Here is a 16,358-nt window from a genome sequence, read left to right as displayed (position 1 = left end):
GTTAACTCTATAATCCTGCTGTAGAGTAGGTCTACATGTCTTTCTAGGACCCTCTTACCATCACGGTCCGAATTAGCTGAGGGAATGCTGTCATCCAGATCAGGAATGTTAAGGAGTGTGGCTCTCTCGTCTCTCTGTACCACCATCTTCAGCTTGCCTTTTGATCGCTCAATCAGCTTCTTTGCATCGACTAAGGACATGTTTTCAGTCACTGCGCCGTTGATCTGTATAGAGATGAGGAGAAATAGGTAGAGAGAAAAATGCATAATTCACACACCATTTTCAAACATGCCTATGTGTCAGCCATTTTGTATAGCACAGTTATCAGAAGGACCGGCTAGATTACATCAAAGCTAATGAAGCAATGATTGCTCTGTTAAAAGGATTACTCCACTTTCTTACAAAAATCCTTATAATTTACTCACCCCCATGTCATCCAGAATGTATACATCAGTCGAGAAGAAATTACGTTTTTTTAGGAAAGCATTCAAGGATTTTCTCAATTTAATAGACTTCATTGGACCTCAACAGTTTACAGTTTAAATGCAGTTTAAATGTAGCTTTTAATCCGAAACGAGGCATAAGGGTCTAGCAAAAAGATTGTCATTTTTGGAAAGAAAAATACAAAATATGTACTTTTAAACCCCAAATTCTCATCTTGCACCAGCCATGTGACGTGCCAATGTGAACTTACATAATGCACGTCCAAAGGTCACGTCATAAATGAAATACATTTGTGGACTATTTTAAACAATAAACTGACACAAAGCCATTAATTATTATCATTCATGAACGGTCCTCTTTCTCCACACTTGTAAACACTGGGACGGTAGATTTGCATATGTCATGTGTGACCTTTCCATGTGCTAATGCATTATGTAAGGTCATGCTGACGTTTCACATGGCTGGTGCAAGACGAAAAAAAGATTGCCAAAAATGACAATCGTTTTGCTAGATAAGACCCTTATGCCTCGTTTGGGATCATTTAGAGCCCTTTGAAGCTGCGTTGAAAACTGCAATTTTAAACTGCATTTAAACTTTAAACTGTTGTGGTCCAATAAAGTCTATTAAATTGAGAAAAATCCTGGAAGGTTATCCTCAAAAAAAGTAAAATTTTTTCTCAACTGAAAAAAGAAAGACATCAACATTTTGGATGACATGAGGGTGAGAAAGTGGAATATTCCTTTAATACAGCCTTTTATATGAACTAAGGATGAATGTTACATTATTGCATTAGTCATGGTACTATGACTAAATAATATGCAACTAGAAGCAGTTTAAATACATAACATGGTGACTATATCCAGCAATTGACCATTGCCCAACTACTTATACAAGTATGAAATATAATGAGCAATGTAAAATAAACGTGTTATTAAATACAAAATAATACATTCAATGTAATTTAGTATAATACACACTTTTATTATAATAATGACACTCTTGAGCCTATCCTTTCTGTAAACCAACCCAAGCAGTTTCAAATACAAAATGCTTAGTACATTAACAACTGTAATTTATGTGCATACCGTATAAGTTAACAAAGAAAAAAACATAGCTTATTAAGTGCCTATTAGCCTGTTTTTATAAGTGTGTAAGACTTTACGTTAGGTAAATATGTGTCGTATATCTGAATAGGCCGTCGCTGATGGGACACTCATAGAGGAACTGCAGTGTCACACTTCAGTGCTCTGGGACAGGATCTGTTACACTCACTGAGCACTAGCACCATTTAGTTGAAGACAGCTTGTAAAATTGTGTGGTAAGGTCAAGTAATTTACTTCCATTAACGAAACTAATAACCTGGTACATGGTGTAAGCACTTCCTAGTCAAAGAAGAGCAGCTACTTCTGTGTATATATATATATATATATATATATATATATATCAAGCGGTTTATCTATTTTAATAACTTACGTACGCAGTACACACTATGGCTATTCAAAGGTTTTAACAAGGCATACATAAAAAAACAACTGACACAAACATGCACTTGCACTTTCTTTTCTTTGACCTCACATCTTGAGCATGTTTTTTTCTGTATCTCTCCCTGCCCTGCCATAATCATCTAGCTCTTTAACTGTCTAGATCCCCTTTGTGCCAAATATTTCCCCACAACCCCTCTCATACCTTCAGGACGACGTCTCCCTCTTGTATGTTGCCATCACGTGCTGCAAGGCTCTCGGGAGAAATGTCCTTTACAAAGATGTGGCTGGCCAGACGCAAACCGTATTCTGCACCCAACATAAAACACAGACCATAACAAGCCTTTAAAATAAATGAGTGACAGATAATTTCACAACTGAGTAACTAACTAAAGTATTGTTCTTAAGAAGAGTGCCCTATGGGTATTTGTGCCAGCTGACTGATCACAATGATTAGCTGAAGCACAACAGGAGCCCATTCTACAACCGCTTACACCTTCTAATTTGTTTGCCAACACCGCAATAAAAAGTAAGTTAGAGGTCAAACGTCTTAATTTTTAACAGTCTGTAATGGCACTCACCTTCGCTCTTGCGGGATTTAACAAGCGTGACTTTGGAAGGTCGAGGTGGGATGTTGGACGCGACAGATCGTCTGTCTGAGCGTGGGGAGATACTTCTCTCACGGGACGCACTGTGGTCCCGTCGTCCAGCGCTGCCACTGCGCTCATTTTTTCTGCTTGTGCCCCCACTGGCAGCGCCTGCACGTGCTGGACCCTCATAATCATCTTCCTCAGTGTCATCCTCCTCCTCTCGTTCTGACATAGTCTCTCGATCTCCCCCTCGCGTTACAGGAAGTTGCACCTTTCGCTTTCTGCGAATAGTCTGGACAAAAAAATAATAATATTATAAACAGTTCAAATAATACATCACAGAAAGTAATGTCAATAATTAGCCAAGTTATTTTTAATTCATCCATAAATACACAATATATTATATGTCTGACAAGAAGGTATATAAAAAGAGGCATAATGAGCAGTCAGGATGGCCATTATGGGGAAATAAACGCCTTCAAGGTGATAAAAGACGCTTTCACTTTGTGGATAACTCCATCAACTGCCGTCCTCCATCAATGCTGAAACAATGACTGATGAAATTAATGAGGGTTAATAAAATATTCCAGCAACTTACAATTTTGGCATTTTTCCCACTCTTCCTCAGCTGCTGAACAGCATACGCATGTTCCACATTGTCCATGGAGACACCATTTACCATCACCACTCGATCATTTTCTTGTTGGAAAAATAATCATGATTTAAAAAAACTCGATATCTATAAAGCAGAAATGTATAACGTTTGATAGTGTCACCAAGTAGGATTACAGAATCACATTAATGTTCCTGTGCATTTGACCTGTGGTTGTATTAATAAACTTACTGTAGAAGTCCCTCTGCAGGCCCCCCTTTGAGTACGTCGGAGATCACTATGGAGGTCTCCCCACTCTGGAAATGAGGGTTGTCACGGCCTCCTGAGATTGCGATTCCAAACCCAAAACCCGCAGCCTGCCATTAATATGCACACACACACAGTGAGCTCTTGGAAAGCACAGAATAACACAGAGTAATTCCATTACAGGGCATGAGATGATAGATGAATATGTAGGTTACGCTGTGTGAGCATGTATGTGCGTGTGAGCTTGTATTTGTGTGTGTGTGTAATCTGTTTGCTTTTCAATCTCCCCCAGGTATCTGGAGCTCTAAGCTCTTGCATAGGAGCAATCACAAGGAAAGGCAGATGACAGAGAAGACGAAGGGAAAGATGGACAGAGACCCCAGAGTCAGACAGATGGTCAGAGGGTACAGCTCCGCTTAAACACACTTGGTCGTTAGGCGTGTCGCGATAATGACTATTTCGAATTATCGCACGACAAGTGAACATGACCTTTGTAGTTTTTGAAAAGGTTATATATATACACACACACATACACACACACTCACCTAAAGGATTATTAGGAACACCATACTAATACTGTGTTTGACCCGATTTCACCTTCAGAACTGCCTAAATTCTACGTAGCATTGATTCAACAAGGTACTAAAAGCATTCTTTAGAAATGTTGGCCCATATTGATTAGGGATGTGCATTTATGTCATTTTTTCATTTCGATTAATCCACAGGTCTGAAGAACGAGTACTCGATTAACTGGGGGCGGGGCAATCAAAGGGGTGGGGCGTACACGTCATGGTGAAAATGAAAATATTTTTATTAAAAACACTCAAATAAAACCTAATTTTGAAGAAACTATGACAGAACAACGGGTTGCTGCAGGGCAGAATTTGTTTGTTTTTGAATCACGCATGGTAACGTTACTGATGTCATACGCCGGTCTGCGTAGCTCGATACAACATCAAACACGCATCTCCAGACGCGCTTGTAACGACCAGCCATCCAAATGCCGCCATATCCATAATAAATAAATAAATAAACCCACATGATCATCGTTTTCGTGATCGATCATTGATGCCACGTTCGAGTACTCGAGCAATCGAGTACTCGTGCCCATCCCTAATATTGATAGGATAGCATCTTGCAGTTGATGGAGATTTGTGGGATGCACATCCAGGGCACGAGGCCCCTCGTTCCACCACATCCCAAAGATGCTCTATTGGGTTGAGATCTGGTGACTGTGGGGGCCATTTTAGTAAAGTGAACTAATTGTCATGTTCAAGAAACCAATTTGAAATGATTCAAGCTTTGTGACATGGTGCATTATCCTGCTGGAAGTAGCCACCAAAGGATGGGTACATGGTGGTCATAAAGGGATGGACATGGTCAGAAACAATGCTCAGGTAGGCCATAGCATTAAAACAGTGCCAAATTGTGCGTTTGTTTGCATAAAAATAAATGTCATTAGCATTTTAACTGATCGCGAGATTGCCTCTTCTGTCATTTCTGTCTACTATCTTTCTCTTAAAAGTAGCATGCGCAGCTCAGGGTCCACATGTGCACGCGTGTGCACACATACACACACACAGAGTGGACTGTGACAGGCAAAGAGAAAGCATTACTCAAATTGAAATTTTGTGAATACATACAGTTTGATGGAATACATCACACTGAAATTGGTTTGAAAGCTACAACCTGCATCTCCGACTTGAATGAGAAGAGGAAATTAAAGTAAATGAACCGGCATGTCTACTCTGTTCAAAACATAGCCAATGAACAGAGCAACACAAATAAAGTCATCAAAACAAAACCATAACATCTAGTGTTTTTGATCTGAGGTGTAGCTATTATAAAAGTGACTGCACGTAATGGTGCATACTCAAAAATGCGATCAGAGTAACACTCGTCTAAAGCAATGAACCCAATGAAGCTGGGGTTTACACTGAACAATGACTAATAGCTGTTTAAAATTGAAATTTATATTTTAAAATATTTATTTATGTTTTAAATATTTAGAATGTTTTTTTCTAAGATTCCAATTTCATATTAATATTTCATATTTTTCATGATTAATATTCTTAAAAATTAAAGTTGTGTTCTTAGAAAGGATGTACGTCCATTATTATGCTATTTTATTGTCATACAATAATCAGTAAACCTAAAATGGTATTAAAAAGACAAAACTATCAACTATCGCCATTATTTCTGGGGCAATTAACCGACTTATGAAAAGTAGCTATCACGACTATGTCGTTCCATGTCTCATAGCCATCAAACTCTCAGACCATCAAAACAATGTGGACTGTAAATGTCCAGCTTTTCCTCTAATAACTAACAGTTATAAATCACATCACAGCTACAATCACATCCTCAGCAGGTGAGGGAGAGAATTTGTATTTTGCATTTTAGGCTTTAGTGAAGCAATATAAAACACTGTACAACACCCACTCATTGTGTAACAATTCCAATAATCCCATAATAAATTCCCCTGGAAATGCTTGTACACCCGCAATATCTTGTTTATCAAACTGGACAACAGGCCAGAGATATACTCTCTTTACTAAAATAGATATAATGTGGTCTAAAATATCTTGGATATGCTCCGTCTCGTGCTTAATTTGTGCTTAAATGTGAGCATAGAAACAGGCAGGAAGAGGAAAGGAAACAGGAAGTGGAGCAGAGCAGGCATTTTGTCCTCTCAAACACAACTTCCTGCCATCTGGGGGATCAGCTATTGTGTGTTGTTCAATGACCACATATCCTGCAGCTAGCCTTTCCAACAAAGAATAGAGCAAGAGAGAAAGAAAAAAGAAAAGGAAAGAAACCAAAGCATCATAACTAAAAAGTTGTAAATATTCAGCACTTACCCTGTGAAGAGTCACCGTGTGCTGTTCCCATATTACAGTTTCCTCCATCGTTGTACTCTAAGATAAAGAAAAAGAAAACACTTCAGTTAGGACAAAGACAAGGCAAAGATAATGAATTTGTACTATGATGGTCTAATCAAAGTCTGCCAGAGGGCTAAACAGAGCTGCGTAGCCAAAAAATGTCCATGCTCAAGCAACAAACACATTCGGTTTACCTGCTTTAAGCTGGTAAAAACCCTCAACATCTAAAATCCAACGTACACACACACCATCATTCAAACAATTTGTCTTCTGTGCACTTACAGGACTTAAAGGAACAGTATGTAAGAAATGTATATCAATGAATCATAAAATGGCCCTGATATGTCACTAAACATTAAGAAATCATTTTCATTTCAAATACTTGACAACAGTGGTCCAGCCAGGATATTGTCATTTAAAAAGTGGAGTTTCAGCCCTCAACTGATGTTTATGTTGTCATGTTGTGTATTGGCCACCAGTTGTGTAATTGCAGTACCAGTTTTAGCCACAATCCTACATACTGTTCCTTTAAAACACAAAAAACGTGCGGTTTAATGCATTCTGCTATTTCTGAATGTCCTGAGGTCAGAATTAAGTGAACTTGTATTGAAAGTATTTGATGAACGTATACTACGTGCCGAAAGCATTCGGATAATATTATCATCTCAATTTTTACTGAGGTGGCGTTTAGCAGCTTTTGCACCGGAGCTCTTTATTTTTTTGATAAAACCTTCACCCTCTCATCCTACTTGATCAACCAGAGCCTTAAATTAAAGGCAATGTCTCTGCCTTATATATATGACTTGTGTAAATGTTCACACATGCTCCACCACAAACACACTGCGATAATTATATTAGACACAACTTAATAAAGATTAAAAATAAAGCAAGCACAGATTATATTTATCATTCTAACCCTGAGCTGAGAGGAACAGTGTGTGCTCCTTCACCTATGTATTACAGACGTCAGTTTGATTAAATTATTATAAACAGATTAAAGCTCTGGGTTACTGTTTGAGACCTCCACCTGTTCAGGTTCAGCTTCTGTCTAAAAGTGCTTATTTGACCACAAACTGTTCATATTGCCTTTGTCTGTCTAGCTGTCTGTCTGCTACATCAGTTTTGTTACACCAGTTAAAAAAATTAAATTAGCAATTAGTGATAAACTTTTTTTTTATTATCGGCCTTAGCCAAATAAGTTTTATTAGATTAACTGAACTGTTAATTCTTCCTTGAGTCTGTTACAAAATGTACACATAGGGGCTGTTTACACTTGGTATTAAGATGTGTTTTCATCGATCGGATCACAAGTGGACGAGAGAGACACATTAGGTTTACACCTGGTATTTAAATCCGTCTCTTTTTTCCACTTTCGACCGCTTCTGTCCTGAATACTGTGAGGGGGTGGTCTGTGAGACGGTGGGCGAGTCTCTCTGCTGTCCTTCAAACATGAGCGGGAGTACTTATGAGTTTATACGGACACAAATTAATATTATGTCGGAGTCCACTGCTTGTTTAGCAAGTAAACATTCTGCACAGAGTTTTGTACGTGTATATGTAAGAGCTTTTCGGAATTTTCAGCGCAATTGATGAAATAGGATCGCGCAACTTTCACACGCTTTCAAAACGAAACTACGGAGATCAGCCGCTTTAGTTTTATCACTGAAAGGCTAAAAATAGAGCTGTTCACCGTATGTTCACGCCAGAAGTAAAAAAAGACGTAAAACTTGTGTTTACTACCTCCGATTAGATAAATGGGCGGAGAGAAGGCGGTCGCGTGTGGCTGTTCGAACACATTCAACCACAACATATTCAACCACAACTACAAAGCGATCCGATCGAAAGTGGTTTCGACTACCTCCGGATGTGGTTGAAAGTTGTTGAAAGTGGACGAGCTCAAAACGTTTTAAACACCGTTTACACCTGGCATTAACATCGTCCACTTGTGATCCGATCGAGGAAAACGCATGTTAATGCTAAGTGTAAACAGGCTGATAGTCTTGCCAATAAAAGCCAAAAGTTTTATATTTATATGACAAAATAAAAGAAATATTCAATTTTGAGTAAATGCCAACTTTTTAATGACTGTAACACATCACAGACTCTACTGTGCTCCAGATACTGACATTGGCCCAGTACCAACAAGCCATTAATATGACAAAAGGTTTCAGATAACAGTACTGTAGTAAATTCAATATCCACAATATTAAATGATAATAAGTGTTTGTAATAGAAAGTTGACCAGACCAACAGTCTCTGTCCCTTGACTGCTCTTCCTATCACATAAACCACTCACTTAAAGACACCAAAACAGTTCTCTGGTACTTTTTTAAGAAATATGTATTTTATGTCGTCATTTTCAACCACTTAAGCACATAAAATAAAGTTGTAACAGTATCTGTTGCTTTTGCTTGAGTAAACAAACAAGTACCTCAAGACATTCTTTGATTTGATTTAAACCAAAAAAAATTGGCCTTCAAATGTAACCGTTAAGATTTTGTACATCCCACCAGCATTTCTGCACTGAACACACAGTTAACCCTGTGACCGTTTACCACACTGCTCAGCAAGCACCTACTTAGTGACCCTAATTGCCAGAGGGGCAGCATTCAGTTTAGCACCCCATCTATGCCCCCATTTTTGCCCCATTCTCTCGCTTCACTGTGAAAGGATCTGACCCATTTGAAAAGCATTCGCCTCCCACCCTCTCCTCTTGGCATGCCTCTCACCCTCCTCTGACCCTCCATCCACACATTCCTTTCATGTGTCTGTAGGGTCAGAGGTCCTGGATTCATCCAACTGTAAGAGCCGACAGCAGGGGCCCAAACCATGGGAAAAATGCCATGCTGAGATCCATGTGACAAACAGAGATAGACTGATAAGAGACCTTATCCTTGGTGGTAGGTAAATAGCAGACAGTTCTGGGCTAGAAAGAACGAGCCCATTACGCCTGCGCAGATGCTAAGGCAAGGTCAGGAGCAAAAAGCATAGAGCACTAAAGGGCTTTGCACAATGAAATTTCTCCACAGACTTCTGTTGGTATTTTTCTGAGCTTGGGAAAAAACAAAATTCCTGATAGTTGAGCCACTACTTTGCCAATATTTGACTACTTTGAGATAAGTGGCATAAACCAATTATGGGCCAAGAAAAAGGTTTAAAGGAACACTACACTTTTTTTAAAAAAGAGGCTCATTTTCATTGGCATATTGAAACTCTTTGGTCATCTTTGAGCGAGATGCTAATGGTCTAATGGGATTCAATCGAATTTAGCTATGCTAAAAGTGGTATCGCCAGAACCAGAGATCAGCTGAATTAATTTCCAAAACTGTAAAAATCTAGGGGAGCTGGAAAATAAGCCTATTTTCAAAAAAAGTGGAGTGTCCCATTAAGGGATGCTAATGGCGCTTTTCCATTGCATAGTACTCCACGGTTTGGGTCAGCTAACTTTTGTAACCTTTTCCACTGGGTGCAGTACCTAGTACCCGATAATTTTTTTAGTACCACCTTGGTCGGGGTTCCAAGCGACCCAAGCTGATACCAAAACGAGACGCGAAAACACTGTAGATCACCGATTGGTTTGAGAGAATCGTCACTACCAGCGTCATCGCTATAATGTAAAAGATAAGCTTTACCTTAGTGCTAGCTTGCACTGTCTCGAGCAAACATGTTGTCATCTGTGCTCTGCTATAAGTTCCCAAACTCCATTTTAGCAATGAAAACATCCACAAGTTGAGAATCAGGAAAACCATAACAGTTTTTTTCCAGAGTTGCAGTTTGTGGCGGCACATTCGCGACGCGCACGTTCGCATATATGCTTAAATGCAACGTAAATGAGGCTCAGCAGAGCGCATCAACTGATATAACGGGTGTTTGTACAGAAACTGTCATGTGATACAGAGATAGTGATAAACACAATGTGCAAACATTTATTTGTGGTGGTCAATTTTAATTTTGTGGCGGACTGAGAGATAAATAAATGTATGGGAGTGTACAACGACGCTCTCACTTGTATGATGTCACAGCAGTAGGCAGCGCAAATATAACAACACGCTTATAATCCCTCCCACTCCAAAATGCTCCTAAACTCAATGATAAAGCTAACCAAGCTAAAGTGAAGTGAGCTGAACCGACCATACCCAAACCAAACCATGGGGTACTATGTGATGGAAAAGCACCATTAGTAAAGTATGACAGCATGCATTGTGTCTCCGTATTGATGCTCTTCTATAGTTTACACTAACTACAAAGACTGAATGATTTAAAACCAAAACAGACACTTTCCGTTCTGGTTTTAAATCTTTGTAGTTAGTGTAAACTATAGAAGAGCATCAATACAGAGAAAGTACAAAGGAAAGTACAGGGAAAATAATACATTCCTGGAAAGATGTATTTCAAGATAAACCTACGGAAACCATCGCTACTGGAGGTTATTCTTCTTACAAAATACTGTAAAACCTTTACTTATGATACCTAAATAAAGGTTTAGCACATGCTATAGGTAGCAATACACCAGTGCATACACTAACCCATGGGATGAATTCCACTGATTCTAACACCAGTTTCACACGGCACGCGTGAGCAGCATGTAAGCGGTGCATGTTTTTTTTGGCACCAATGTTAGCAAGTTAGAGCATGCACACCGCACGCGGCAGCAGCGTGCTAAAGCAGCTGTGCTACGATCGTTTCGACGTCGGCTCCATTTTTGCTGCACTGCTCACGCTCAATTAAAGTGACAGCGCATTGTTTATGGTTTAAATGCTACGGATTGACGAGAAAACGTGACATTTACCATAAAATCATGAATGTGATGCCAAGCAGTGTTGGGGAAAGTTACTTTAAAAAGTTAAGTTACTCCCCAAACAAAGTAAATAATTGTGTTACTTAGTTACTTTTCATGGAAAGTAATGCTTATGTTACTTTTAAGTTACTTTTGCGTTACATTTTCTTACTTGGCTGAGGCTTGATCTCTTTTAGGCCTTGCAGATGTTTTTTATGATCACAAAAATGTCAAGCTCTGGCCTGCCATCTCCGTTTCTGACTCAATCTGTTCCCGCTCAGGCGCACAGAGTACTTAATTCTACGTTAATATGTTCAGTTTAATTCAGTAGCTTATTTTTAAATTGAATTAATTAAACTGAAAAGTAAGTCGCAATACTTTTTTGAAAAAGTAACTCAAATATTAATGTGTTCATTTATAAAGTAATGTGTTACTTTACTCGTTACTTCAGAAAGGTAATATTATTACGCAATGCACGTTACTTGTTATGCGTTACCCCCAACACTGATGCAAAGTCTGTCAGTCATGGCTTTGAGAAATAAAAAAGCAATATTTAAAAACACACTGTTGCCAGAATCCTGCGCTTTCATTCACTCTCCGCCCAGCACTAAATGAATCCTCATCTTTCTATATAACCTTCAGAGAAATACATACATCTATAAATCTAAAACTTGTGCTTACACTGTTAGAGAGGAACACAACCATGCTTTCAAGCACTGAGTGAACCCTTTTCTTTTATTGTTAACTTCAGAGAAACAGATTTAATGGTGTGCCATGGGCTTTTTTATGTCTATAATTGTGTAATGTGCAAATATGTCTATATTTGTCATTACACGGACCAGAACAGCACAAAAACAATGTGGATTAAACAAATCAGTTATATAAGAGGCTGTTTACACTTGGCATTAACATGCGTTTTCGTCGATCGGATCACAAGTGGACGACGTTAATGCCAGGTGTAAACGGTGTTCAAAACGTTTTGAGCTTGTCCACTTTCGACCACTTTCAACCACATCCAGAGGTAGTCGAAACCACTTTCGATCTGATCGCTTTGGAGTTGCGGAACGCACATGTGGTTGAATGCGTTCGAACAGCCACACGCGACCGCCTTCTTTGCCCATTTATCTAATCTGAGGTATTAAACACAAGTTTTACGTCTTTTTTGACTTCTGGCGTGAACATACAGTGAACAGCGCTATTTTTAGCCTTTCATTGATAAAACTAAAGCGGCTGATATCCGCAGTTTCGTTTTGAAAGCGTGTGAAAGTTGCACGATCCTATTTCATCAATTGCGCTGAAAATTCAGAGAACGCTCTTACATACACACGTACAAAACTATGTGCAGCATGTTTACTTGCTAAACAAGCAGTGGACTCCGACATAATATTAGTTTGCGTCCATATAAACTCATAATTACTCCCTCCGGGTTTGAATGACAGCGGAGAGACTCGCCCACCGTCTCACAGACCACCCCCTCACAGTATTCAGCACAGAAACAGTCGAAAGTGGACAAAAGAGACGGATTTAAATACCAGGTGTAAACGTAATGTGTGTCTCTCTCGTCCACTTGTGATCCGATCGATGAAAACACATCTTAATACCAAGTGTAAACAGCCCCTAAATTACACGACTGTTGGTAAGATGGACAGTATGCGCTGCAAACGCAGACGTTATGAAAGCACAATGGCCACCATGCTAGGCATAGACACTGTTTATCCGTGTGGTGTGAAATCAGCGTAAGGCTGTAAAGCTGACGTGTGTGGTCTCTGGTCAGAGAGAAAACAAGTAGAAGCCATTTATATGAATCAGGCTAAGCACTTCTGACTCTCTAATCTGACCAGATTATCTTTTAATTTATCACAACAACACAGCTCAGAATAAACAACCTCATCTGAAATATGAGTTGCGTGAAGCTCTAGAGAAGAAAAGCAACTGAAGGACACTTGTGCCGCCTCCTAAATAAAATAAACAGCATCTTATGAATCGGCATTGTCTGATAATTATTAAGAGTAACATTACACCATATTGTATCAATGCAAAATTCGAGATAAAAAACAATCTATCGCCTAAAAATCCTTCTCGCAGCCAAACTAATCCCTTGAAATGCAAATGAAACCAAAGTCTCATTTTCTAGCAGGGGAAAAACTCAAGCTCTGAAACACAGCAGTGATCTAATAATTCCATACAAGCAGCAGCAAACAATGCGTCTTTATGTGCACAAAAACGTCTGGGTATATTTATACATTCAACGTTTATTCAGGCCAAAGTTCTGGCCACAGTATTGCTGTTCTAAGAAACCAACTGCAGACATGGGCAGTCCCGCTTGGAGCCAAAGACTCGGTGAGTCGTTAAAGAAAGCCTTTGTTTCAAGCTGTCCTCAGACCTGCCAGGAGGAGAAAAGAGGTTCAAAGAGCCCAGATAGACAGCTAATGGTGCGTTCTGACAGCCAGGTGAAACTGAGAGGCTTTCTCTAAGATCAGCAGCCATCTTTTCTGGGCCAGCTGCTTCACTAAAGCAGGCAGGCAGCTTAAAAGGTGCTGTATATCTAAAGAGATTTCTCTCTGGATCAATGGAATCAATGAACAAATCACTGCTGGTTAGCAGTACTTTGCTTTTCAATGGCGATAAGCAGTTTCAGGGCGTTTGCAAGTGAGCTACAAACATCTTAGCTGTAATATAATGACTATGCTAGTCAATAGACCCCTTGGCAGGCACAAATTCAGTGAAGGGATTGTAAAGCTATCGTTTTTCGGTTAATTGCACGGTTTTGGAATTTATTTTTTTATTTCAATAATACTGTCTGGTTTGTAATGCATTAGGGGATATTTACATGTACCTGGCAGTGTGTAAACTAAACCCTTCACAAAAACATTCCAGCTTACTCATTTTCACACCCATATAAATGCATCTAGATAAATACACCAAAGAACGACTTGCTTTTCTGAGAGACCATTATTGCCACTGAAACTAGAGCGAAAAGTTTAGAGAAGACAAAAACAGCTTGTGAAGGAGCTGTAATGCAAAACTATGCGAGAGCTCGACCTGAACGACTGATCTATTATAGATGATGCAAATGTCTGCATGCTAATAGCTACATACACCTATAGAGGCAAAGAAATGACCATGCTCCAAGTTAATGCACAACTTTTTACTTAAAGGAATATTCCATTTTCTTAAAAGAAAAGCAGATAATTTACTCACCACCATGTCATCCAAAATGTTGATGTCTTTCTTTGTTCAGTCGAGAAGAAATTATGTTTTTTGAGGAAAACATTGCAGGATTTTTCTCATTTTAATGGACTTTAATAGACACCAACAATTAATACTTAACTCAACACTTAACAGTTTTTTTCAACGGAGTTTCAAAGGACTATAAACAAACAATCCCAAACGAGGCTTAAGGGTCTTATCTAGCAAAGCGATTGTCATTTTTGACAATAAAAATAACAAATATACACTTTTGGAGCACAACTTCTTGTCTAGATCCGGTGGTGATGCGCCAGCGTGACCCCACGCAGTACGTCATGACGTCAAGAGGTCACAGAGGATGAACGCGAAACTCCGCCCCAGTGTTTACAAGTGTTGAGAAAGAGGACCGTTCCGACGTTGTTGTATGTCAACTGATACTAATTAATGTCTTTGTGTCAGTTTATTGTTTACAATGGTCCGCAAATGGGCGTTTTATATATGTAACACGTGACCTCCCTACTTCACTACGCATTTACGTTAGGTCGCGCTGGACCGGACCTAGATGAAAAGTTTTGGTTTAAAAGTGCATATTTTTATTTTTATTGTCAAAAATGACAATCGTTTCGCTAGATAAGACCCTTATGCCTCGTTTGGGATCGTTTATAGTCCTTTGAAACTCCGTTGAAAAAAACTGTTAAGTGTTGAGTTAAGTATTAAATGTTGGTGTCTATTAAAGTCCATTAAAATGAGAAAAATCCTGCAATGTTTTTCTCAAAAAACATAATTTCTTCTCGACTGAACAAAGAAAGACATCAACATTTTGGACGACATGGTGGTGAGTAAATTATCTGGATTTTTCTTTTAAGAAAATGGAATATTCCTTTAATATTTTAAGACCAAGCATTGACAGGCTCGATTTCTGACATTACAATGTTTTAAATTTGTGCAAAGTGTAATTTTATTTTTGTATTCTCTGTTAAACATTCAAGTTTGTTTCTGTTCAATTCTCCTAACGGTAAAGGTGCTGACCATATCCTTTCTTCTTTCAACTGTAAATAATTCATCGAGTGACTTTTGAAGGTTTAGGAGGGAACATTGTCTGTCCTCACCCGTGAGGGACAGAGCTCTGATTGGACAGGACGTAACCGAGAGCTGGAATTTACTGCAGGAAGCTCCTTCCTGTTTGCAGGGAGTATTTTCAACTTTAAAAGAAAACACCCAAGGCGTCAAGTAATAAACCTAAATCAGCTCAACGTTGCAGAAAGATTAAAAAGTGCTGGTGCAACTGACATTAATAAAAAGAAGAAGAATTTTAAAATGATACACAAACGGACTACAGAAAATGCACTGGATTATACACAAGTAGATAAAGAAAAAACACCCATTATGTGATCAATTAAGAGATTTTAGTTAAGATTGCAGTTCAGATTTTGCTGCAGCCCATCCTGCAAACCTGAAACAGTGATCAGCCAATCTGACGACTTGACATACTGCAGATGTTCTCTAAGGACAAGCGTTTTTTCACAGTGATCACCACCTATCTCTGCTCCAACTACTATCATTTATTTGTTGACCCAAAATATTTCAAATCCAGACTTGGAGCCCATTCAGAAGTGCAAAAATTGTTGCTTATGTAGCAAACGGCATAATCCTCTCTGATGCAGACTCACAATTTAGTAATCTCCGGTGAAGCAGGTTATATAAATAATGATCTGTGTGGCTCTCCATGCATTTCTTCCTCTCGGTTTATATCCATACAGACTGCAGCAGCAGCGTGCTGTACAATTACTCGATTACTGTAAATCCATAGAGAGACAGTCAGCTGGCCAGCGGCGTTGCACGGGTACGGAGCGTGTTCCTCATTAGAAAAATCCCTCATTAAAATGACAGCCAGGAACTCCACACGTTCTCAGATTAATACTTGCATGAGATGATTTCCTGTCCCATGCCGACACACCAAAAAAATCCATCTGCGGTAGTTCCACACGATCCCTTGAAGGTTCTTCCTCCGTATAATAGGTGTGGTGTGTGTGAGAGTGCAGTAGGGAGGGGAGAGAAACACACCCACTGTGTGTATGTGTGGGGTGTTAGGGATGGGGAAATGAGACACCGTAGCTCTTGCCCTGGACTGTGTGC

At 39.2% G+C, this 16,358-nt stretch overlaps 1 protein-coding gene across 12 annotated transcripts in view; it reads right to left on the bottom strand.

Moving 5' to 3' along the window:
• Positions 1 to 16,358, bottom strand: part of tjp1a (tight junction protein 1a) — a 144,713-nt gene that overhangs the window by 36,382 nt on the left and 91,973 nt on the right. For 11 of the 12 annotated variants that reach the window (XM_073858949.1, XM_073858944.1, XM_073858946.1 and 8 more), the window contains 6 exons: positions 6,236 to 6,292; positions 3,363 to 3,484; positions 3,114 to 3,219; positions 2,507 to 2,807; positions 2,131 to 2,234; positions 59 to 224 (listed from right to left, as the gene is read on the bottom strand). In XM_073858949.1, coding sequence (XP_073715050.1) covers positions 59 to 224; positions 2,131 to 2,234; positions 2,507 to 2,807; positions 3,114 to 3,219; positions 3,363 to 3,484; positions 6,236 to 6,292 — 856 coding nt within the window. Of the gene's footprint in view, positions 1 to 58; positions 225 to 2,130; positions 2,235 to 2,506; positions 2,808 to 3,113; positions 3,220 to 3,362; positions 3,485 to 6,235; positions 6,293 to 15,892; positions 16,183 to 16,358 lie in introns of those variants that run through there. The other variant, XM_073858953.1, reaches the window with a different exon arrangement.

Source organism: Misgurnus anguillicaudatus, chromosome 21 (genome assembly GCF_027580225.2).
Source record: "Misgurnus anguillicaudatus chromosome 21, ASM2758022v2, whole genome shotgun sequence".
Lineage (NCBI taxonomy): Eukaryota > Metazoa > Chordata > Actinopteri > Cypriniformes > Cobitidae > Misgurnus > Misgurnus anguillicaudatus.
This window is presented reverse-complemented; position numbering and strand designations above follow the sequence as displayed.